We start from the raw sequence: 25,633 nt of genomic DNA, 5'->3' as shown, positions 1-25,633 counted from the left end.
TGACAATTCTTGTGATAAATGTTGAGAATATAAAATGTATGTGGATAACTAGAATTTTGGATTAAACTATATTTTCAAATTCAATTATAAGCAAAATATGAGGTTATGTTCTTATATTCATATTGTCAGCTGATGATATTTTTTCCATAAGATTGGATATTATAAATGGAATAAAAGCCGTGTATGGCAAGTTTTAACAATTTTAAGCACACATTTTACTTATATTTCGTTGTCTTTTAACAAATAAAAGTATATTTTAACTGTTATTAATTACAAGTTAAGTTTTATATCCAATTCGGTGCATATACATAATATTATTACTATTTTTTGGGGGATCATTATAATGCCTTTCTATTAGAGCTGGATTCTCTTTCTTGGATTTCCAAGTTCTATTCTTGTCTGAGAATCAGACGTAATATACTATCAAACTCATCAGTTCTGTGCACCAATACTACATATACCCTTTTTCCTTTCTTTTGTTTATGTAATACTATAGGTGTATTTTGGTAGCACCTCCTTACATATTATACAATACTTTGATTACTTGGAGCAGCCAATGATTACGGTATCCCAATTTTTTGTCTAGTGCGACAGTTTTCTCTGTTTATGTATCACATGTTTTCAAATGAGTTTACTGCTGATTTTTTTTTAAGCCAGCTGGGGAGATATGTGACCTTCTCCGCCCATCCCTTGAGTACTTAGTTTAATTCTGTATTGTAGGGCTTATTGTCTGGTGATCACACAATAACTGCTCAGGGGTCACATCGTTAGAAAAATGAGACTCCCCTCTTTCAAATAAGGGTGCCTATAAGACTCTAAGCTCCAGGGTGGACGAGACAGGGAACTTTAAGTGCCCTTCCCCCATCCCCTGTATTACAGTTTGTTTCTGTTCTGCAGTGCTGAGCACCGGCACACTGAGTGGCACCATCGCAATGGCACGATTATGTCATTATGCAGCACCTTTCCCAAGTGAAAACACCAGTGAGAGACTGGTAAACAGAATTTTCAATCATTTGTCCTTGGCACTTTTGAGAGATAAGTGCAGGAAGAGTCCCACTCATTCTTAGCACTGAAGAGGCTGAAGATCATAGAGTAACCCAGTGAGCCCTACCGAAATACCCTTCCATAAAGTATTTTGGCCCTATGCGTTTTAATGTGTGCAATACATGTGTTATTCTTGATATGAATAAGCCTAGAATGGTCCCAAAAATGTAAATTGTGATAGATGTAAGTGCTGTTTGCACGCTGCTTAGTCCGGAATCATATATCACTGTATGATACCATGCTGTTTATACATAGAAGTTAATGTTGTAATTTACTGTATCTCTTACACTAATAATGTAACACAAATCCGACGTTTATATCCATATAAAGTCTTTCAGCAATGGGATGGACATTATCGGGTGTCCAAAATCTAGGCTGTATAAAACTACATGATGATGGCTCAGTAAGCAAAATAATTATTTATCCTATTCATCATACGGTTTGAAATGTTCACTTTGTATCTTAAAACTTTCAATTTCTATTTCACCTTGTCATTGATTCTGCTGTGAAAATTGACTGTGGAATCCAAAATTGCTTTTATAATATTTGTTACTGTGGTGACGTGGCATCATTTTATGTCATTAATAAGGTAATGAATACTTCTGGCTTTTCTTCTGCATCATATAAACACTAATGAGATTTACAGCACCAAGTGCATACAGGTATATTGCAAATTGAATATTGGAGTAAGAAGGATTAAAGTACTTATACCAGTGGCCAAAACAGTGGCCGCAGTAAATAACAGTCAAATAAACATAAGAATACCCAGCGCTAATAAAACAATTCACAAGGGAGGAAATGGGCATGGCACCTGTCACTTTCCAGAAGAGGCGGGGTTTGTCATCTTAACACCGGACAACATGTTCAAATTGTTTCTATAAATGTCCCCCAAATTCAGTATAAGACACAACAGAAAAAGTTCCCACTCATACAGTATATGAAATGTGAAGTACCTCTTCTAAAATGAACCATGTTTTTTATTGGTCTTATATAGAAATAATACTGTTGTATTTACGCATTTGGGGTAAATTAGGCTGGACAAATGTGGTTCATTTTGCAAAACATTTCATACAGCAAATAATGGAACAACTAAATTAATAATTATTTAATGTACCTTACAGTATGGACTTCAGATATTATACTTATAAAGACCACACTTGCCAACTATCCCTGAATATCAGGGAGACTCCCTGAAATAGGGGTGATCTCCCTCACTCCCTGATGCTGAGCCAGTACAAGACGTGGTTGGCTTCGCCATCTGTGGCATGATGACACAGTTCAGAAATTGTGTCCTATGTCCATGTATTGATGCCTATGGAGGTGGCCATTTTCATGGAGACCAAGATTTAATCAAAGACTGACAAGTAAGACAATATGGCTTCAGTAATGGAGACAGGAATGTAAAAGACACTTCAGTCTGTAGAGATTCATTAGCTGCTTTTCTTTAACGCATAGTTGCCTACTCTCCCGGAATGCCTAAGAGACTCCCACATTTCTGGGAGACCTCCCAGGAGAGCAGGGAAACCTCCCGGTTCTCTCACCCACAATAGATAAGTGGCGGGTGTGGGGCTTAATGATGCAAATATCACCTCATCTTAGCCAAATGATGAGATTTGTCAAGCCCCACCCCCGCACACCCACCTCCCCCTGGGATCTCCCTGAAGCCAACAAGGAAAAGTTGGCAAGCATGATAAAGACTCAATGGACCTGACAGAAAAATACAGGTTAGATTACTACATATTGATACTGACATTAAATAATCATCATATATGTTTCAGGTAGACATCACAATTTCAATAAAAGTACATGCTGGAAGATGAATATAATTTCACTTGTTTAGGGACAGAAAGAGTGAATATGGTATTTCTTAATTGTGATTTTAGTCTGAAATTAGGCCTTGACATTTAAACGTGCTGAAGTATGCGATTTCTACGTTTTAAAATGTGTTACGTTTTCTCTTCTAAGTTAGATATTATAGTTTCCTTGTGGCCTTGACTATATGAAATGGACTTTGTTCTATGATTTTGTTATTGTATCTGATATCAGCTTTGCTTTCTTTTAAAATTGCAAGCTCCCGTGCACATGTGAAATAAAACTCTGACTTTGAAAAGACTTTGGGGTATATTTACTAAACTGCGTGTTTGAAAAAGTGGAGGTGTTGCCTATAGCAACCAATCAGATTCTAATCAGATTCTAACTATCATTTATTTAGTACATTCTACAAAATGACAGCTATAATTTGATTGGCTCCCTGTGTCCTCCAGAATTACTCACCTTTACCTACAAAGCCCTCAACAACACTACCTTTGCATACTTCTCAAATCTCATATCAAAATACTCTCCCTCCTGCCCTCTTAGATCTACCTCTGACCTGCGCCTTGCCTCGTCTCTGGTAATCACCTCTCACTCTAGCCTACAAGACTTCTCCCGTGCTGCTCCCCACTTATGGAATTCCTTACCATGTCAATCAGACTTTCCACAGCCTTCAATTCTTTAGAAGCTCTTTGAAAACCCATCTCTTCTTTAGAGTTTACCTTATCTCCGATACCACTATTCACACTAATGCACCCTCACCAATGTTCCAATCTCCACTTTGAACCACATTTGCTCCTCTTGTTTCAGCTATGCCCTCCTCTATTTAGAATGTAAGCTCTCTAATGAGCAGGGTCCTTCATGCCCTTTGTTTTAATGTCTGTATTTATTTTGTCTACAATGTATGTCCCTGTTTTATGTATGTACTGTTCTCCCTACTGTATGATGCTGCGGAGCACTGTTACAAATCTGTTACAGATGTTACAAATCTATTACAGATGTTACAAATCTGCAATAATAAATAATTATACCAAAAAGCATTCTTCCCAACACTATTTTTTTAACTACAGTTTTCTTTAAAGAAATATTTTATTTCCAGATATATTTTATGGTATCATTTTATTTATCTAATTTTTTTGTCACATATAAACATTATATTGAAAAATATCTGATTTTATATATAGTATTCTGTATGTAGTTCTCTTGTCAGGTCATGTATTGAAGTCTTCTGAATGCATTAATGTACATTTTAATTATTCTCTGTATCAATATATTAAGTAGTGAATAACAGAGAATGGAACTTAGTCTAGATTTTATACCAAGCAAATTATTGTTCATTAAATCAGAAATCAATTAACCTACCAATATGTCTTTAGATGGAGAAATTCAGAGCAAACGAGCAGCCTGGGTAGAACATGCAAATTCTACACAGATAATAATCATCACCATTTATTTATATAGCACCACTGATTCTGCAGCGCTGTACAGAGAACTCACTCACATCAGTCCCTGCCCCATTGGGACTTATAGTCTAAATTCCCTAATATACATACACACAGACTAGCAGCCAAATAACCTACCAGTATGTTTTTGGAGTGTGGGAGGAAACCGGAGCACCCGGAGGAAACCCACGCAAACACGGGGATAACATACAAACTCCACACAGATAAGGCCATGGTCGGGAATTGAACTCATGACCGCAGTGCTGTAAGGCAGAATTGCTAACCACTGAGCCACTGTGCTTCCCCATAGTGCCTTGGTCGAGAAGAATTCATGACCTCTGTGCCGTGCCACCCAATGTAATGAGTATATTATTGTACCAAGTCAGCCTAAACACCTAGAAACAAGATGTAAGCAGTACTTCTAGCTCTGAGAATGTGAGTGATATATTTATTCATATGGAAGCAGAGATAAACTTACCATGATGTTAAGGTCTTTAGTCCTACATCTAATCCACCACCGACTCCTGAATTCCTGATTCCTTGTGCACTAAAATAACAGAGCTACAGTACGACCTAGAGGTCGACAGTTTTTATAATTTCAGAAGTCTCATCACAGCTATCTAGCAGGAGGGAATAAGAGGCACAACCCTCAGATGACAACAGCACACAAGGAATTGAATTAAATGTATGCCAAGTCTAATTAATACTCCAATGAATATTATGAAACATGCTGCTGAAATTCCATCAAAAAAAATCCTAAGACATCCAACACAGTTCTTACCAATTATAGCAATGGTAATAGTAAAGACATATAAATATATATACATATATTACCGATATCAAAAATATTATATTGTTTGATTATTAGAAATATGTCACTCCAGTTTATCATTCCCTTGAGTTATTGCATTATTTAAATAACACAAACATATTACACAGCACTGTAGACAAACACATTACTTTCAACGTCATGACAGATAAGATAAAGCCCTGATCCCATGAGAATACAGTATAAGAAGTGCGTGGCACTCTTGGTTTATAAGGTAGGGCAATAACAATTGTAGTTGCTAGGGTGTAACGTGTGTGTTAAGCTGGGTACACACTACAGAATTTTCCACCAACTTTTTATGCCCATCGATTTTACATGCGATCGATGTTCCGATCGCTCGGTCCATGGACTGCATACACACTAGCCTTGTTTAGGACGATAATGGGAAGAGCAGACGTCCCTTTAGCGACTTTTTACAGCCATGTTGTCGTGAGCAATGACTGTAATTTCGTACTCACTGTTGTGGATCGGTCGGAAGTTTATACACACTACACAACGGAAACAAGATTGGAACGAAAATATTAAACGGTATGACCAACCAAATGAGGCGATAAATGTCCACTTGGGCAGACTTTCGACCATTGTGTCACTGCACACACTGACCCGACTTTTGAACGAGCAGTCGTATGTCGGCTGATTTAGCCGATTATTAGACGAAAACCGTGTAGTGTGTACCCAGCTTAAGGCAGCAGTGTTATCAGCCTCCAGAATCAAATCAAAAGAGATTAGAAGAAAAGAAAAATAATTATGTTGTATATAATGTTTTTTTTTCTGTGTCGAATACAACACACATTTTATACCAATATAGAAGCAAGTGTAAATCTTCCCAATATTTTAATTATTCCCCTGTTTGGTGTCAGTGCAATGTATTCCCAGCTAGAAGGCAGACAATAAGCCGATATATATGTCATTATACAGTATACAATATACAGTATATGTCATTATACAGTATACAATATACAGTATATGTCATTATACAGTATACAATATACAGTATAAGTCATTAAAGAGAATAACAAAAGCAGTGAATAGCAATCATTTTCAGTATGTAATGTCTAAAGGTCAATCTTAGTTAATAAGGCAGAATAAACGATTGGATTAGAAAATAATTTAATGAAGAAACAAATACAATCATTCCAGCCACCAATCTACATGTAACAATAAATCAAAATAAAAACCAGCTCTCCGGCTCACTGATAGTAAATGCGAACAGAACAGTTCTCAATAGTGTATATCAAGGGAGCAAAGCTTCCCGTAGTTTACTCTGTATTCAGAGAAGTAAAGATAGGCGTGATTCTGAATTGCATGTATCAAACATATCATATGCTATGTAAAGTCAAAAAAAGTGGGTAGGCTGGTACTGGCAAAATGGGTCAACCAGTACCAGTACCAGCACTAGACTGTGGCAGCCAGGGCTTGTGGCACTATAGTAGGGAAACCAGCAGTGTGGGGTTAATATAGTAAAAAATAGAAGTAATTAAGCTTGTCCATGGTGAACTACAGATCCCCGAATGCCCAGGTCGCCGTTAAGTAGTTTGTAATGTAATACTTCAGGCTGGCAACACTGGCATCTTGAAGTATATACCCACGCCTAGGTAAACTAGAAAAACATAAATTACGCCACATTAATAGGTCTGCTAAGAGCTCCCACCGCTAATGAGTTCTTAGCGGTTATGTAGTAATATTTATAATCCGGGGACTCCCATGTTCGGAGTTCAGACAATTTGCTGCAAAATTTGAGAACTGGAGAGTCATTTTTGTCCCCAATTATTGCATATTGTGAAACGTTTGGGAAAACAATTTTAAAGTTGACCTACAAAATATTATGAAGTATCTAACTTTCCTTAAAAATTCCAACAATCATCAAATAATGAAAACACTTTTTACATACAATATTGATTTTAAAAAAGGGTCTGGATATTGCTATACAATTGTTCATCCATTTTTAAATATTTTTTTTTTATTATTGTAGATGAAAATAAGATTATTAAAAAATTTGCAGTATCGGCCCAAAGGTCCTGCTTTGGGAAATTAGATTCACAAATCCTGTATTATTGATTTAAACAAAATAATCTGTTTTAAGTTAGTACAATGTTGTTTATAATAAGTTTGGACCAGTTGTCTGGTGTTCTGTTTATATAATAAAAGGATGGGTTGGTTTCAGGGGCAGGCCGGGCTGGGGGTTAGGGGGGCATCTGCCCCCCTGGTCCTGTCCCATAGTGGGCTACCATAGGTTGGATCACTGGGCCACCTGCATTATTGCTCCCCTTTAAATACATCATAATAATCTGCTGATTCGTGTCTACCCATCGGGCTACATTTTTCCAGCCCTCATCTGATTGGTTTACCGTATATACTCGAGTATAAGTCGACCCGAATATAAGCCGAGGCACCTAATTATACCACAAAAAACTGGGAAAACTTATTGACTCGAGTATAAGCCTAGGGTAGAGAGAGAGTTTAATGAACAGTGAAGTAAAACATGAAGCTGTGGTCAGAGGGAAGGAAATCTCCCAGACATGGCATGAAGTCCCATTAATCCAAGAGGATGTTTTCCTTTCAGTTAACCATAGGAAAGAGGGCATTATCAGACCTACTCAGAGAACCTGAGGTTGGAGAAATATATGGAGTTTTGTTCTTTTTGCTTTCTCAAGTTTGCTGTCTCCAATTGAAACTCCCCACAAAACAGTTATCTGAGTGAGTGCTCTCACTGTATTGCGTTTTCAGTAGATCATATGAAGTGGAACAAGTGCGTTAATCCCCTCAGTGTGAGGAGAGGCAAAAACATGGAAAGTTCAGCTCAACATAAAGAGCGCACACAGCCCCCCCCCCCACATGCCACATTTACTGCTTACCCGGCAGCCATAGGATGTTCTTAGTACACTTGTTTTTTTTATCATGTCCAACTTCAACCCGAGGGGGGAGGGGGAGGGGGAGGGGGAGAGGGAGAGAGAGTTCATCCTTTTACTTACCTCCGCAGAGACTAGATCAGTCAGGGTTCGTGTGCGCGGAGACTAGGTCAGTCAGGGTTCCACCTCCGCAGTGGAACGCATGTGCGTTCCAAATGCCGAACTTCCTGTCCACGGACAGGAAGTTCGGCATTTGGAACGCACATGCGTTCCACTGCGGAACTTACGGCAACAAGCACCAAACTCTTGTAAGTTGATTTTTTCTTTCTCTTTCTCTTCAGCCCTTAAGCGGAACTTAAGGGCTGAAGCTATGGAGGCAGGCACCACCCTCGTTATGGCCGTGCATTATGGTCCTGGAGTATCACTCGAGTATAAGCCGAGGGGGAGCTTTTCCAGCACAAAAAATGTGCTGAAAAACTCGGCTTATACTCGAGTATATACGGTATATTTAAGACAAATTTTTATAAGTGTTGTTTTACATATTCTTCTCCTACTTGAACACTTCTGAGGTCTTACATTATTATGACACCACAAAAGCAATGCTGCGTCCATAAAGAAACCACATTATATAGAATGTTATGTATATTTGCTCTATATTACTTGTTTTGAATAATAGATTATTAAATTAACAACACAACTGTTGTCAGTTTCAGCTACAGCATAGAAAGACCCACTTCTGGACCCAGCATATACCTCCACTTTTATGTCTTTCGTCTTGAGTCCTCACTACAAAAAGCTAGAGGAGCTTTTACTACATGGGAAATCGTTGTTGATATTTTTTCAGAAATAGTGAAGACAAAGATATGAAAATGCTTTTGTCACACTACGTGGTAGTTGACCCGCCTGTGTACTGATGATCCATCACCAATAGAGTTAGGGTTGGGTGAGTGAGTGAGTGAGTCATGGTCTTCGGATTGGGCTTTCAGAAGTTTTGTTGATAGCAATTCAAATAAAGTACGAGAAACACCCTAGTTTTCTTATCAATGCACTGATTTGTATACATCATTCTGTTTGCACGGCTATGAGGCGTTTATAGGCTATACGTTGTAAAGATTAATACTAACTGAACTTTTAACTGGTAGCTTAATGTGATTTATTATATAGGTGATATTACCTATTGTAAAATGTATTATTACATGCTTCAATAAAAACAATCGGAGCAACATGTATCATCACAGAGACTTCATCAGAGAGTTCGCCTGTTGCTACATCCACTGGGCCTGATTCGGAGTGGGACACAAGCGTAAACGTAACTTGCGACTGAAAAAGTTGCCTGCATGAGTATGCCTATGTACACCATATTCAGAGTTGGAGATGTGCCCAAGTCTAAATGAGTAACAGATGAGTCCGCTTGACAGCAGACACACCTCTGAAACACTTACGTCCAACTTGCGAACTTTTAGTTTTAGTTGTTACAAATGCAATTGATGGGAAACATCATTTAAACTTGAATAGCCTAGCTAATACAGCAGAAATAACGTCCAAAAATAAATATAAAAATATAAAAAAAAAATTATATATCTTTGCTACAACACACTTTGCAGATCCTAATCTATGGTTGATTGACTGCAAATGTCTCAATAAGCTTCTGCAAATCATTTGCAAAGCTCTAATAACAAGTGGTTTTCTAGTTGGGTTATCATTCTCCTCCTCTTCATCATCTTAATTATCATCATCTGCTACTTACAGATGTCCCTGACCAGCAATGCCATAATAAAATGCGGGGGTCCAGTACAAATGTCACAGAAAGGGCCCCCATGCTTCCTTCTCTTTCGTTTCCAAATATTTGGTGATCTTATTTTTCTCACTGTAAATCAAAGGTGTCCAGACTCAGCCTTTCCGATCTGCTTCCAATCAGGACATGGGGCTAAAAATGTTGGTGAGACTTCAGCCGTCTGGAATGGAATGTATGTGGGTGGGGGGAGGTAATTATTTTATTTTTAGCATAGCTCAATTGGAAAGCCAGACAAACAGTGATATGTAATTTACATTCATGGTTCATAGCTGAACAATACAGTTTTTGGGTTTCCTTTAAATTAAATTATCTTTGTACAACAAAAGAATCATTAAAATAAACTTTTTTCCAGCAACGTCTTTGAGAATGTGACCTTCTAAGTTCATATACCCTTCTATTTTATGTGCTTGTGTGCAATAAACTGTCTCAAGGGATGAGCCATTATTATAGCATTCATTAACATGCTCCCAGGTTCAGCTGTAGAGCTCCTTGGCTGTGCATTTGTAAATAGCGGTAGAACTCATCAGACATAGAGTGGAAGCCGGGTCTAGGGAGCCTATTGTCATAGTAGTGGTGAGGGATCAGGGTTCCATTTAGGTCTTCAGAAAATGGCCAGAAACCATAGAGCGTCACTTTTTCGCAAAACTCAAGGGCGGCGCTCACCATCATAAGCCCAGAAGACATACGTTTGAACTTCAGCCGCTTGTTTTTCCAGTAAAGACTCAAGTTGCTCATATATTGTGGATTGAAGAATACCACTCTGCTGCTCATATCAAAGTCTTCTAAAGTGTAGAGTGTCCTTAATGAGACATCAGTGTTCATCGAGAATGAGAAAGCTGGCAAGAGAACAAGGGCAGAGCCATAAAGCCGCATAGTGTTGATAAACGACTTCCGTCTCTCTCTCAGACTGCCAAACCTAAAAGGAGACAGTATACTTTGTTTTAGTATACATAACATACTAAAATCCATTACAGTTAAAACATGTTGTTCAATCATCAAAGGAAGACTATTAGGTGCAAGAGGTCCTGGTTCAATAAATACGAGATCCCAAGGCCTAAATGTACAGAAGTGTTTCATGAAATTGAATTATGTAGCAAGCATTCAGATAGGTTGCACAAGTAGTAAGTTTAATGATTGGTTGTGGGCATTAGTTCTGTGTTAAACAATATTTAGCCCATTCTAGCTATTGAAGGCTAGCTAGTTAGCATAGCCCATTGCTAATTTGTATTCTATTGTTGAAGTCGAATAATTGGATGAAGTCAACTAAATTGATTAATATTGGTTTACCATTCGGTTGTGATTAATACGCTATGTCTAATGGAGCAATCGAACGGGTAAACAACACACACATTTGCACTTACACTTGTAAATAGTACACAATTTCTAAAGTTCCAATCCACACTGGATTATTTAATAAATTAATTAAAGATTATTTTTATATAGATAATATTACAGAAAAGGCATTTATGGTTCAGGTCCTATAAAATATATGGTGTTTGGTCTCATATTAATCCATATTTTACCAGCAGAAACCCGGGTTCAACAGAGTAGTGATCGCACCTAGCGGTTACTAGTTATGAACAATATGAGATTAATACTCAATAGCACTCTGTTTATGGGTTAGTTTAAACAGTTTTTTTGTTTGGAAGACACATAGGCAACAGTTGGAGTGAGTTGCCCCCTCCTTTGGAAGAAGATCAAATGAACTGACCTATGACCAGCAGTCTACTGGAACATCAAAAACCCTGGACCAATGAAGAACTCTCTTAGTGTTATCTGTGTATATTTGTGACATCATCAGTGTTTTTTTTAAACCTTACAGCAGATATGCAGCCTCTGATTCAGGAATGGTCTCTCTTTGCCAACAGACATCGGCTTTGATGGACTGTTCCTGGATCCAGGGCTGTGCAGCGTATGTATCAGTTGTACTCTGTATTATTATTATTGTGTTCTGCTACATTTTGCTATTAAATCTCTTTTGTGCTTTGGAACCTTATTAATCGCATCAGACAATATTTATTGGTGACGATAGATACGGACATAACACAATGTAAATAAATATAAGTCTTCAAAGTCTTGTTAGGTGTTCTTCTGAAAAAAAGGTAAAAGAGATAATGGGGTAAATGTATCAATCTGCGCATTCTGCAAGTTGCCAATATTCCGTAACTTTGCAGGGCAGATATAAAACGGCAATGTCTTTGCAGGCAAGTTTTGCCTGTAAAGACATTGGCGTTGTAAATTTGCCCAGCAAAGTCGCTGAATATCGGCGACTGGCAGAATGCGCAGTTTGTTACATTTACCCCAATGTGGCATAGGTCAGTTAGAACATAGAGACCAGTCTACAGAATTTCTCTGCATAAGTAGGTTCTTTTGAGTTCAATTTGAAGTAGAGCACCACCCATGTGAGCTAGTGTATTAAAGACTACATTTCACTGGATAAAGACTGTGGTAATTATGTTGCTATTTTTCTGTGTCCAGGCCTCATATATACCTGTTCTGCCTCACCCTCACTGACATATTTAAACCGAGAGTAATGGTTGGTCATTAGCTTTTCCTGAGAAGTAGTCGCTATTTTATGCACTTTGGGTCACAGTGTTTCCACTTAAATTGCAGTAACTTTCGGGGTTTGCAAGAGCCGTGAGCTGAGCAGTGTCTAGTATCCATCTTGGACTCTACAGCCCACAGGTATTCCAGGGCTAAATATTAATAGGTAAAGACTTATTGACATTTAGAACAAAGTTGCTGAAACATAATAATGTATTAATTTAGTTTACTCTTTAGAAATGATAATTTTGTTGTAATTAAAAAGCATATGAAAACACAGATGTGAAAGGATGAGCCACCTGATCATTTAGAAACTTTGTGAAGTTTTTATAGATGTTACTGACCACTCCGGCTGTCACCACTTGACCAAAGCAAAAACTCAACGTCTGCAAATGTCAACTGTGCACCAAAATTGAAGCAGGGTATAGCTGCTACCACCGGCACAAAACACTGCTTACACCTCTGAATAATTGCTGCTGATGCATTGTGACTTTCCTGGTTCTTCTGACCTCTTACTTTGGATCTGTGCTAGATGGGTTAAAGCAGCTCCTAGCCTCCATAAATGATACAGTTTGATCCCCTTTTCAGTGCACAAGGATCCACCCGGATCATTAACATTTGATAAAATCTTCAGACAGGTTTGTGTTTCCCCCCTGTCCATGAACAGCCAGAACCAGGAGGACTCAGTCCCTTTCTGTCCTGGTACCACTAGGTATGGACAAGGGGATTTTATCTTTAAATCTCCCATTCAGATTTACTCCCAAGACTTTTTCCCAAGGTCTAGGGTTACCTCCACGCTGAATTTGACTCCAGGGGGTAAAGGTACCAAGCTGCGGGTTTGAAAAAGTGGAGATGTTGATTGCAATACAAGACTTCACGAATCTAGCTATATTATTATTAGGGAATAGCTACACTGTTGTATCTAAACCTCTTTCATACTATTCTCAGGGGCATATTCATTTATGGCTATATATGAGGCAGCTAATGGAACATTGATTCAATATATTAATTTGCATGCTGACCACTTAATTTATAGCCTAAAATTAACTTGTATACTGCAATATAGGAGAAAGCAATACGTTCACCCAGTCAATTTAATTGCACATTATTTGTTTTTATTAGCTTGATATCATTTTATACTTCACTGGTTACTTTTAGACTAACTAATAAAAGTTATATTTTAGTGGATGGTACATGTGACTACAATAATAACTTAGGGATATTCTGTGCACCTTGTTAAACTAACTCCTGTTTCTTTCCCTGCATTATGTAAAGCAACATCATCAGGCCCCCCAGCTTTGAGTATCTAGTCACCAGTCTAAGTCTATGTTTGGTACTGTTAAGGCCCACGACCACAAAGATGAGCTTTTCAAACGGGTAGAGTAGAGTTCTTCACCTTTAGCAGCCGCCTTTCCCGTAGAGCTTTATATGCTCACAGGTACTCAGATGCCCCTAGGTCTTAGGCTCAGAGTAGTAAAAGCTCATCCAATATGGCCATAGCGCAGATGGAATTGGGGCGCTAGCCCAGACTGGATCGGGTAGTCAGTAGCAGGTCGAGGTCAGGGGTCCGAAGCAAACAGGCAAATCGATATCCAAGCAGAGGTCAGTGTCACAAGCAAAACAGCAAAGTCCAGAAAACAAGCCAAAAGGTCAGGGCAACAGGCAAGCAGGCAAGATCCAAGGTACAGGCAAGGGCCACAACAATAGATAAGTCAATCAGGAATTCAACAGCAGGTCAGCACAGCACAGGACTGTTAATGTTATAACCGGCAGAAAGGCTAAGCCCTCCCTGCCTTAAATACAGAAGGTAGCCAATCAGGGTCCTGCCCTATAACTAGCCCCAGGTGCTGCCTAATAAATTAATACAAATTAATTATCCCGCAGGCTGATCTTTAATCTGCACGCTCGCCCGGCTGTCAGCGTTGCCGGGACTTGGCACTATTTTAGAAAGCGTTGTGACCGTTGCCATGGAGACGGTCGGGATGAGGGGAACCGGAAATGACGTTCTGGCTGTTGCCATGAAAGTCGGGACGCTGAAGGAGGAAGTGAGCCACGGATCACCGCAGCTCGAGACAGGTACGCAGTTTTCTGTTTAACTCTAAATCATGCCCTAAGTCCACTAGGAACTGCTGTTTAAATGCATTAGAGATGGGCCAAATTGTTTCAAAAGTTTTTGCGAATCGAGTTTTGTGGCGGAGTAAAGTCCCGATGATACAATCCTAAAGTTCTGCTTTGGCTTTGCCATTCTGCTCCCTTCCACTCAATACTATTCCACACTATACTTGCAAATTTGCATGTTGCCTAATTTATATGGATAGAGCTAAAGCAAAGGCAGTCAACTAATTATATTGTGTGGTGTGGTTTGTTTAAGAATAGTAACACGAAAGGCCAAATTCTTCAGGAGAAATGTCTGAAATGTTGCGTCTGAATGTGGAATAGAGCAAATATTTTGCAGAACTGTTTGAAAATGACGGTCGTCTCTAACATTCCATGCAGTGCATAGTGATGGATATAGGTAATTAATACATCATTTAAAAATACTAAAGGCCAGTTATAGATATATAGATAAGTTATTGGCTGACCAGGTGTTAACCCTCCCAGTCAATTAAAAAAATGATGATAAATGACTTTGTGTTGGACTCTATATCAAGCAGTTATCATCTTCTAATAGGGTGTTTTAATTGTTACTCAACTTGCACAATAATAATGATGAAGATTCCCTTTGAACTACTTCAGAAAACAAGTCCCAGAGCAGCTGAGGTGATACTGGTTGCCTGCCAGTATATGATTCTCATGCATATTTAAATGCACACACAACATTCAAAGACAACTATATTCGATGAGAACTAATCACTAAATACACTTACCACTTAATACAAGTTTGTACTTTATATTTGTAAGAAGAAAAGTAGCACACTTACTTGTCAATAAGGATACTTGGATTGGCAGAGACAAGATCAGTCTTTGCCCCTACGTCATCGCTCACATTCAGTGGCGGAAGATTCAGCCTGGAAAAAAATGAATGAGGTGATACTATTAAGTAGGCAAGTTGTGATCTCTTGACCTGTGAATGTGGAGCGCACAGTGGTGAACCAGAGATTAGACTATTCGACCGTTCAGCGTTTTTTGGCAGATGTGTGGAGATGTATTTGTGAATCTGTACCAGGTGCTTGCAACCTTACCCCTCTGATCTGTCTGTTTGGTGTCTAAGAAGAGGACACCCTGAATAAAAAGTTTTAGAGATATATTTTTATTCTCCTGACACTAGCAAAAGTCATTATAGCCCACACATGGCTTGCTGCTGATTCTCCTGAGTTCCAAAAAGGGCAAGCTCTCGTAAAGTATGTTATGAACCATGATCACTACATGTACATGGTGTAACGGATTAGCTGGATTCTGTACTATTCTTGATTAGCGCTTGCTTACCTGAGGTGCGGAGTCTAAGGAACAGCCCGGTGTTCACCAAGAACTGCTGGGAGACGCAGGCCGCGGTCCTCAGGCTTGCATCAAGAAGTAGTGTAGCGGCTGGAGTAGCAAGGGACTGCAGCATGAAGGGAATCTGGTTCGATACACGGTTGGCAGCAGCAATACAAATGGAGGCAAAGAGACGTCAGACAATCCGGGTCAGGGGCACAGGCGATCAGAGTGGTCAGCAAGCCGGATCGGTACACAGGTATGGCAGAGATAGCGGAATAGAGAGAGGAATGTCAACAATCCGGATTGGGGGCACAGGCAAACAGTGTGGTCAGCAAGACGGGATGGTACACAGGTATAGGAGATCCAGAAAGGTCAGCAAGCAGGGACTGGTGTACAGGAGGTCAATTCACAAGGAGCAGTTACAAGGAGGAACAGGGGAACAGGAGCCAGGAACAGGTAAGTTCCTGCCACTTGGTAAGTGTCAGAGCAAGTCTTATATAGACAGCCCTATTTAAATTCCCCGCCCTGGTGTTAGCGGTCATGTGACCGTCGAACCCGGAAGTGCGGCTTCCGGATCCGACGGAGCGGCGGGGGAGCGAGGAAAGGTAAGTTTTGTTACACATGGTTAGAAATGCTAGTCATAAATATTATCTGATAAGGTTTCGCTAGTACACCTCCAAGTATAGAATACATTCTGGAGACGGGGAAGTTTGTGTGAGTCCAGACAAGTATATCCACAGCCTTCTCTTTGTAGGTTCCTGGTTAGCTTTGGCCTGCGCATTCACCTATTTATGTGTTGTCCTGAACTACGTCATTTTATGTATAGGAATTCCATTGTATATGCTTTGTTAATTTGTCTGCAGCTCAGATATATATGTTTCCAATCTCTGTACGGGAACAACTGCTATTATGTCGGACCTTTCATCAATGATTGGTCATATCCTATAGGTAACCATTTACCTAAATTATTACTCTGATTTTCCTTGTGAACCCAGATAACTAATATGTCAATTCATTAATTAGATTAGCAAATGCTCGTTAGCATAACATATGTCAGGTTTTTTTTTATTTCAGTTTTATATTTTTTATTTTTATTTTAATTTTTGTTTGTGGAATAAAAATCTTCAAATAAAAAAAAACATGATTAAGAAAAATTAAAACAAAAACGCATGAATTCCATCTGTGGACCCCCCTAAACTATTAATACATTTTTTATTTGTCAACCGTCCTAGGTAACTCACCAATGACGGAAACCCTCTGAGTTCTATTTATTGAGCCCGAAATATCAATTCAGAGTAAATATAACAATATGGACCCACTCTGTGCCCTGATTTTCACGCCAAAACACAAATGTTTGTGGAGAAGTAAATATTTGCACCCATGAAGGGGTGGATTCTGGAGAAGTTAAGGGATTCCTACTGATGTAGGGAGTAGGTACACTGGTGTCTCTAATTATGTGGAGCGGTGCAGAAATGATAATTGTAACATATTGTTATTTCAGACCGGTTCCTTTTTTATGCTCAGCCATTCCACCTCCACGAATTGTCTTGAATTATGCTCCAAGATCTCGGTGTATACTTTGAATGAGACAAAAAAAAGTCTCATACATAATGCTAGACAGCCTGTGCTGTTTTCTACTATACACAGAGAATGTGAATTTTGGGGTCATCGCAGGACGGGTGCCGCTATATTTATTTATATATCATTTATACCCTCGTACAACTCAATGACCCATCCGCACACTACAAATGACAGCTGCTAAATTCCCATGCTGGCCACTTATGGATGGCTGGTGGTGAAGAGAAGTCCCTTTGGCCATGTTGCCTAGTGTGTTGGTGGATCTTTTTATGAGCTTTTATGGAACGTTTTTGTTTTATGTTTGTTTTTAGACTATGATGGGTTAATTGAAAAGTTTGTTTTGTGTATAATTAGTAACATCTGTTGCCCTCTTTGTGCCTTCTGTAATGGGAAAAAACAGGTAGGTATATCCCTGAGCAGTCCCTTGGGTCCAGAAGATACCTGCTTTTGGCTGTGGGGGGAAAACAACATTTCCCAGCCAATAGGGTTGATGGAAGAGATATGTGGATCGGACATGTTGCCCTATTACCCTGGGTCATCATTTGAGAAGAACTCCATGAGCGGACAGCACTAGTCCAGCCACAGCTGGCAAAACATTATTAGAATGACCAACATCCAGAGCTCTTCTGCTTTGGGAATTGGATAAGAGTATGGACCAGAGGCCCGTGCCAACAGCTCACTGTTAATATACAACAAATTAGATGTAACCAAGTGACAGTCCATTCTCTCTACTATCCAAGCATAACACGAGAAAAGAGAACTAATTGAAAGACTTGAATTTTGTTGATGACTGTTGTGCCTAAAGATCTCTAAGTGATTAGTAATGGGCTGATCTGGGCTACCAATCTGAAAAAAATCCCCTTAAAATAAATAAAAACAAAATTTGCACCCATAAGTTAATTATAAATTAATTTTGCCCCATAATCAATAAATAATGATTGCCCCAATAATTTAAATGTCAATGGTGCTTCCTCTTATGTTCTGAATGACATAATGGCTCAAACAACAGCAATCTTGTCACTCACAAGCACATATTTTATTTTGGCCGCTTGGATGGAGGTTTTGCAAACCCCAGCTTAGTAAATCCGGTGGGCTGTATGTTCATCATTGGTAAAATCAGGATAGCAATTTGTAAAGTGGTGGTTTTGTAAAATGTCTATTCTGCATGTTTTAAGGGCGGTTTAAGTTTTAGTAACTCCGGCAGACTTACAACCGCTGGAAAAATTACTGAAAACTGACAGTTTCACCAAACTGCCCTGTAGTAATTCTAGCCCGTAGTCTTAGTTATCCCTATATGTAATATTGAGTTTATAAGACCAGGGGGTAAATGTATCATACCCCGGTTTTATCAAGCGGCGCTGCCTTTTAAAGGGAAACTTGCCATTACAAGGCAGCGCCGCTTTAAATTTAAGCTGCGGAGAAGCCGAACTCCCGCAAGTTGATAAAACCGAGGTATGATACATTTACCCCCAGGACAGAGTTTTAGCTGACATTATTTTTGACACTGTTATGTGAACTTGTCATCTTGTTTTTATTGCATATGGCAAAAACAGTCAAATCTCTGAAATCTTCCTCTTTTCTTCTAAATTGCTATTTTCTTGAAGGCCAAAAAATATTTATAACATCTACATATTCCCTTTTATGAAGTCAGGATTTGTTTAAAAACAAATTTACTATGGATCTTTCCACTCTTACCTAAACACGAAATCTGCCTGGTCAATTTCAGCACCACAGAAGCTGTTTTGTAGAATTCCTCCATTACCGACCACTGCACAGCTTCTGATTGGCTTCAAGAATGGGGAGTTCTGTAATGAGAGAAGATGATAAAGGAAGACGATAGAGAGAGGATGACATACACAAATAGTGAAAGAGAGAATGGACAGAGAGGGAAAGAGAGACATGAATTGTGAGAGATAGAAAGGGGAAGCGTGAGAGAGAGGTAGAGAGAGAGAGAGAGAGAAGGATAGAGAGAGAGAGACAGAGAGGAAAGGAGACAGGGATAGGGAAACTATAGAAAGGAAAAGAGAGAGTGATGGAGGGATAGAGAAAAAGGAGAGGGGCATAGGGATAGAGAGAGATAAAGAGAGAGAGTAAAAGAGGGAAAGACAGAAGGAGATAGAGACATAAGGATTATTGAGAGAGAGGCAAGGAGAAAGAGAGAGAGAGAGAAGGAGATGGTTAGGGATAGAGAAAAAATATAGAGAAGAAGAGAGAGAGTGATGGAGGGATAGAGATAAAGGAGAGGGGCATAGGGATAGAGAGAGATAAAGAGAGAGAGAGTAAAAGAGGTGAATGGAAGAAGGAGATAGAGACATAAGGATTATAGAGAGAGAGAGAGAGAGAGAGAGAGAGAGATGGAGGGATAGAGATAAAGAAGAGGGGCATAGGGATAGAGAGAGATAAAGAGAGAGAGAGTAAAAATGGGAATGGAAGAAGGAGATAGAGACATAAGGATTAGAGAGAGAGAGAGAGAGAGATGGAGTACAGAGAAAAAGAGGAGAGGGGAGTAGAGAGAGAGAGGGTGAAAGAGAGAGATAGAGAAGGGAAAAAAGAGTGAGAAAAATAAATTTGGGATACAGAAGAGTGAGGGAAAAAATTATGTGAGAGAGAAATTTGAAGAGATAGAAAATGTCTTTAAGCTTTTGTAGTCATTTTACAGCAAAGGCAAACATTAGAAAAAAAAACATTAAACAGAGAGGAATATTGGAAAGAATTAAAATAATTCTTAGTCCATTAATAGTAATCAGGGTAGACATATAATATGAACACTTTCTAAAATATATGAAAATAACCCGTATGCAAGATTATTATGATAACTCACACTGATGATGTTTTTGCACCTGAGATCCTTTGGTTTATCAGCTCTGGGTTTGCATTGCTGGTGCCTTTAGGAAAAGACACCTTCAGAAGATGCGGCTAGAACAGTCCCTAACTTTAGGCAATTAAAGACCTAGGGCCTGATTCATTAAGGATCGTAACTTGAGAAACTTCTTATTTCAGTCTCCTGGACAAAACCATGTTACATTGCAAGGGGTGCAAATTAGTTTTTTGTTTTGCACATACGTTAAATACTGGCTGTTTTTTCATGTAGCACACAAATATCAACTTTAAATTTCAGTGTACAAATAAGCTATCAAGTATTTGTGTGCTACATGAAAAAACAGTCAGTATTTAACGTATGTGCAAAACAGAAAACTAATTTGCACCCCTTGCAATGTAACATGGTTTTGTCCAGGAGACTGAAATAAGAATTCTCTTCATTTAAGATCCTTAATGAATCAGGCCCCTGGTTATGAGGAAGATGCAATTCTACAGCCTAAACTTAAGCATAAAATTGTAGCTTTATGTGTGTACTTTGTGTTGCATGTAACCTAAGATCCATACAACTCATAGTACATTGTAAATAGGCAGCCCATCATTTGATGTTCTTCCATTATTTTGCTAAAAGTATGCATTTTCACTTCAAAAATGCCTTTGGCATATAGATTTATGTGTATTGTTGACTTGTGTGCCCTTATGTCTGGAGAGGTGGGTAGTGGCAGGCAAGCATAGGCTGAGGGCAGTAACAGAGTATTTAAGTGGTTGCAATATAATTAGACATTAATGCATCTACATATAATCCTTTCAGGAGGTGTATCTTGATGATGACTATCAGCAGACCCATGTAGCTGTTTCCGATAGGCAGATCACGTATTATTATTGTGGCTAAATTATGTGGCGCCTCAGCCTTCTGTTTGCATTTCTTAGCTGATATATTGATATGGACAAGTGCAGTACCGAAGATTCTTATTTAATTTTCAAAGAGGAAAAAATGGATGTTTAGGCATTTATATTTAATTATATTTTATATGGAATATGTGACTTTTACATTTATTACTAACACTGTCAAGACACTATTCTCTCATTACATTAGTATACTGTATACTAGCTGAAGTACCTGGTGTTGCCCAGGTTTAAATCTTGAAGTTATTGTGTTATCAATGAGTTAGATGTAACTGTCAACATTTTAATAATTAGCAGCTTAGCAGCTCTTCCAACACACCCATGAGGTGGCTGCCCAGTGTCTTTTTTTTATATTAAATGTCATTCTAATCCATCCAGTGGTAGGCCCAGAACAGGCTCCCCGGGTCAAAGTTCTGCCCAGTGTATACCAACAGCACATCCGACTTGAACCTCAACCCCCTAGTATGTATTCCAGGATCCAATGATACCAGTCTGTGAAAGTTTCGTTCAAACCCATCCAGTGGAAGGTTTAGAACAGTCTCCCAGGGTTAAAAATTCTGCCCAGTGTACACCAACATGAGGTCTGACTGGGACCAAAATCCACTTAAAGCCTGGTAAGGATACAACTGGACCACCTTGCGCTGGTTTCATCGCAATGAGTGCAGGTGGGTCCAAATGCATAACCGGACAGACAAGCAAACCAAATCTATCCAGTGTAAGGCTCAGAATAGGCTCCCTGAGTCAAAGTTCTGGGCAACGTAAACCAACGAGAAGTCCGACTGGGACCCTAACCCTTCCTAAATCTTGCCCAAGATCCATCTGGACTAACTCACGTAGGTTTCATCCCAATCAGTGCAGTGGTGTCAACTATGTTCACCAACAAACAAATAAACAAACAAATTTATTTTATATATATATATATATAGATGTTAACCAAATCCATCCAGTGAAAGGCTCAGAACATGCTCCCCAGGTCAAAGTTCATCCCAGCGGACACCAATGGGAGTTACGACCGGGACCCCAAACCTCCTAAAACCTGGCCAGGATGCAACTGAACCACCTTGTGTTGTTTTCATCCCAATCGGTGCAGGAAGGGGGGGGGTCTGAATGCATAACCAGACAAAGAAACAAATCAAATCTGTCCAGTAGAAAGCCTAGAACAGGCTCCCCGGAGTCAATGATCTGGCCAGCATACACCACCGGGACCTCAACCCCCTAATTTGTCTTCTGGGATTCTATGTTACCAATCTGTAAAAATTTTGCCCAAATCTATCCAGTGGAAGGCTCAGAGCAGGCTTCCCGGGTCAAAGTTCTGGCTAGTGTACACCAACAGGGGTCCGACCGGGTCCCTAATCTCTTTTAAATATGGCCAGGATCCAACTGAACCACCTTGCGTTGGTTTCATCCAAATCAGTGCAGTGGAGTCTGAATGCATATCCGAGCAGACAAACAAATCAAATCCATCATCATCATCATCATTTATTTATATAGCACCATCATATTCCATAGCGCTTTACAATTGGGGACAAACATAATAAACTAATAAACAAACTGGGTAAAACAGACAAAGAGGTGAGAAGGCCCTGCTCGCAAGCTTACAATCTTTGGGACAATGGGAGATTGACACATGAGGTTATGTCTACATTTTGCATTGTGGCCCAGCCAGACTGCTAAGGTAAAAATGACTCATAAGCTAAATGAGCCTGTCACACAACAATGTTGGTCAGGGGGTAGTTGTCTTGTGTGAAATTCTGTAACAGGCGGTAACAGGCTAAAGGCGGTGAGGTTAAGAGGGTGGTTGAGGAATATTTTAAGCTTGTCTGAATAGGTAGTTTTTCAGAGAACGCTTGAAAGTTTGTAGACCAGAGGAGAGTCTTATTGTGCGAGGGAGAGAATTCCATAGAGTGGGTGCAGCCCGAAAAAAGTCCTGTAACCGGGAATGGGAGGATGTAATGAGGGTGGATGAGAGACGCACATCTTGTGTAGAACGGAGTTGCCGAGTTGGGAGATATTTTGAGACAAGAGAGTAGTTGTATGTTGGTGCAGCTTTGTTGATGGCCTTGTAGGTTAGTAAAAGTATTTTATATTGGATTGGGTAGAAGACAGGCAGCCAGTGTAGAGACATACAGAATGATTCAACAGAGGAATAACGATTTGCAAGGAAAATCAGTCTTGCAGCAGCGTGCAAAATAGATTTTAGGGGTTTGAGTCTGTTTTTGGGAAGACCAGTAAGGAGGGAATTGCAATAGTCATTGCGAGAGATGATAAGTGCATTAATTAAGGTTTTTGCAGTGTCTTGCGTGAGATATGTGCGAATTCTGGAAATGTTCTTTAGATGTATGTAGCATGATTTAGATATAGAGTCAATGTGGGAAACAAAGGATAGGTGTGAGTCAAGGTTTACACCTAGGCAGCAAGCTTGTGGGGTGGGATTTATGGTCATGTTATCAACAGAGATAGAAATGTCAGGTATGCTCTTGTTGGTGGGTGGGGATATTATTAACTCTGTTTTAGAAAGATTAAGTTTGAGTTGGCAAGAGGACATCCAAGATGATATGGCAGAAAGAAAGTCAGTTACACGTGACAACACAGATGTCGAGAGATCAGGAGAGGATAGATAGATTTGGGTATCATCCGCATAGAGATGATACTGAAAGCCAAAGGAACTTATTACATTTCCAAGAGAAGCGGTATAGATAGAGAACAGCAGAGGACCTAGCACTGAGCCTTATGGTACTCCAACTGATAGGGGAAGCGGAGCAGAGGTGGCTCCAGAGAAATTAACAGTGAAAGAGCGATTAGAGAGGTAGGATGAGAACCAGGATAGAACAGTGTCTTGAAGACCTAGGGTTTGCAGCGTTTGTATGAGAAGAGAGTGGTCAACGGTGTCAAATGCAGCCGAGAGATCCAGGAGAATTAGGAGAGAGTAATGGCGTTCAGAACAGGCTCCGCTGGTCAAATTTCTGGTCATTGTACACCAACAGAAGGTCCGATAGGGTCCCTAAACCCCTTAATATCTGGACCACCTCGCATTGGTTTCATCCAAATCGGTGCAGGGGTGTGGAAGATATTCACCTTACAAACAAACAAACAAACAAACAAACAGATAAACAAACAAGCTGCTTCATATATATATATATATATATATATATATATATATATGATATATAGATAAATAGGATAATACCACTCAAGGATTTGCTAGCAACACTGTCAAGCAACATTTCTACACTAGCTCTACACTATCGTGGCGCATAATTATATGCACGTGTTAATACTAACGTATATCTAATGCAAATGCTACTGTTTTTGAGCTGCAAGACCTTGAGATACATCCAACTCAACATATACAAGCAAGAACGCTTTTATGTGTGCATCTTTTCCTGGATACTTTCTCTGTAAAATTGTGTTTCACTCTACAGTCTTCCCTCATTAGTTTGAATGGACCCTTATATCACTCTCTGCTCTTTCCACTACCTGAGACCCGTCTGTGCACTCACCCCCCTGAAATATCCTGTGCTGTTTTAAGCATTTCAAAGGTCTGATTGGCAGAATGTGCTCCTATGGTTACCCACTAATAAACAGACAAGCAGAACATGAAGATTGATAACAACAGGGTACTTTGATCTTAGTCAAACACACCTTGAAATACAGAATAAAGTAATAAATGTAGTATTTCCGTATATACATACATACCTTTGGGAACAGATTATAAAGACTCTCAGTGACATTTTGTACTGCTTTTTGCCCATCAAAATGAATTCTATGTCCCACTGGACTATTCTCCTGAGTCACAATCATTGCATAGGATGCATTGCAACATTTTTTCAGCTTTGACCTGGAGAGTAAAATAGACATAACTTAACAGCTGGTACATGCAGGATGTAAAACACTCCATTTCAGGGTTATAATCAATGTCAGAGGTAGGTGATCAGTGCTCCATACCCCTCCATCTCAGCTTCTTCCATCTTTCATCCCACACAGATAATCATCATCTGCTATTTATATAGCTCCACTAATTCTGCAGCGCTGTACAGAGAACTCACTCGCATCAGTCCCTGCCCCATTGGAGCTTACAGTCTAAATTCCCCAACATATATATACACACAGACTGAGAGAGGCTAAGGTAAATAGCAGCCACTAATATGTATTTGGAGTGTGGGATGAAACCGGAGCTCCCGGAGGAAACCCAACCAAACACGGGGAGAACATACAAACTCCCCACAAATAAGGCCATGATCGGGAATCAAACTCCTGACTCCAGTGCTGTGAGGCATGATCACAGATAATGTCACAGGAGTCTACCTGCTACTAGTTTACTCCAATTTCCTGAGATAACAACTTACAATTAGGAAGCTAGTTATAAGGACCATTCAGTATACAGAGCCAGGCGTAGATTTACCTTCTTGTACCACTCTGTGCTAGAGATGGGTGAAAGAATTCTAATGTTTCCGAAATTGGCTTCCGATTCACAAAAAATCCGACCAATCACAGTGCATGGGATATAGGAGCCAATCCTGCAGTAAACAATATTCTTACACTGGAGCTCTCATCACTTATATATGTTTATATCAGCAGAAAAAAGGTAATAAGAGACTCT

At 39.4% G+C, this 25,633-nt stretch overlaps 1 protein-coding gene across 1 annotated transcript; it reads right to left on the bottom strand.

Moving 5' to 3' along the window:
* Positions 1–10,227: 10,227 nt before the first annotated feature.
* Positions 10,228–25,001, bottom strand: LOC142149544 (alpha-2,8-sialyltransferase 8E-like). Its single transcript, XM_075204874.1, has 5 exons — positions 24,979–25,001; positions 24,730–24,871; positions 19,006–19,115; positions 15,237–15,323; positions 10,228–10,687 (listed from the first exon to the last, which is right to left on the bottom strand). The coding sequence occupies exons 1-5, from the start codon at positions 24,999–25,001 to the stop codon at positions 10,228–10,230; spliced, it is 822 nt and encodes a 273-aa protein (XP_075060975.1).
* Positions 25,002–25,633: the final 632 nt, after the last annotated feature.

Source organism: Mixophyes fleayi, chromosome 4 (genome assembly GCF_038048845.1).
Source record: "Mixophyes fleayi isolate aMixFle1 chromosome 4, aMixFle1.hap1, whole genome shotgun sequence".
Taxonomy (NCBI): Eukaryota; Metazoa; Chordata; class Amphibia; order Anura; family Limnodynastidae; genus Mixophyes; species Mixophyes fleayi.
This window is presented reverse-complemented; position numbering and strand designations above follow the sequence as displayed.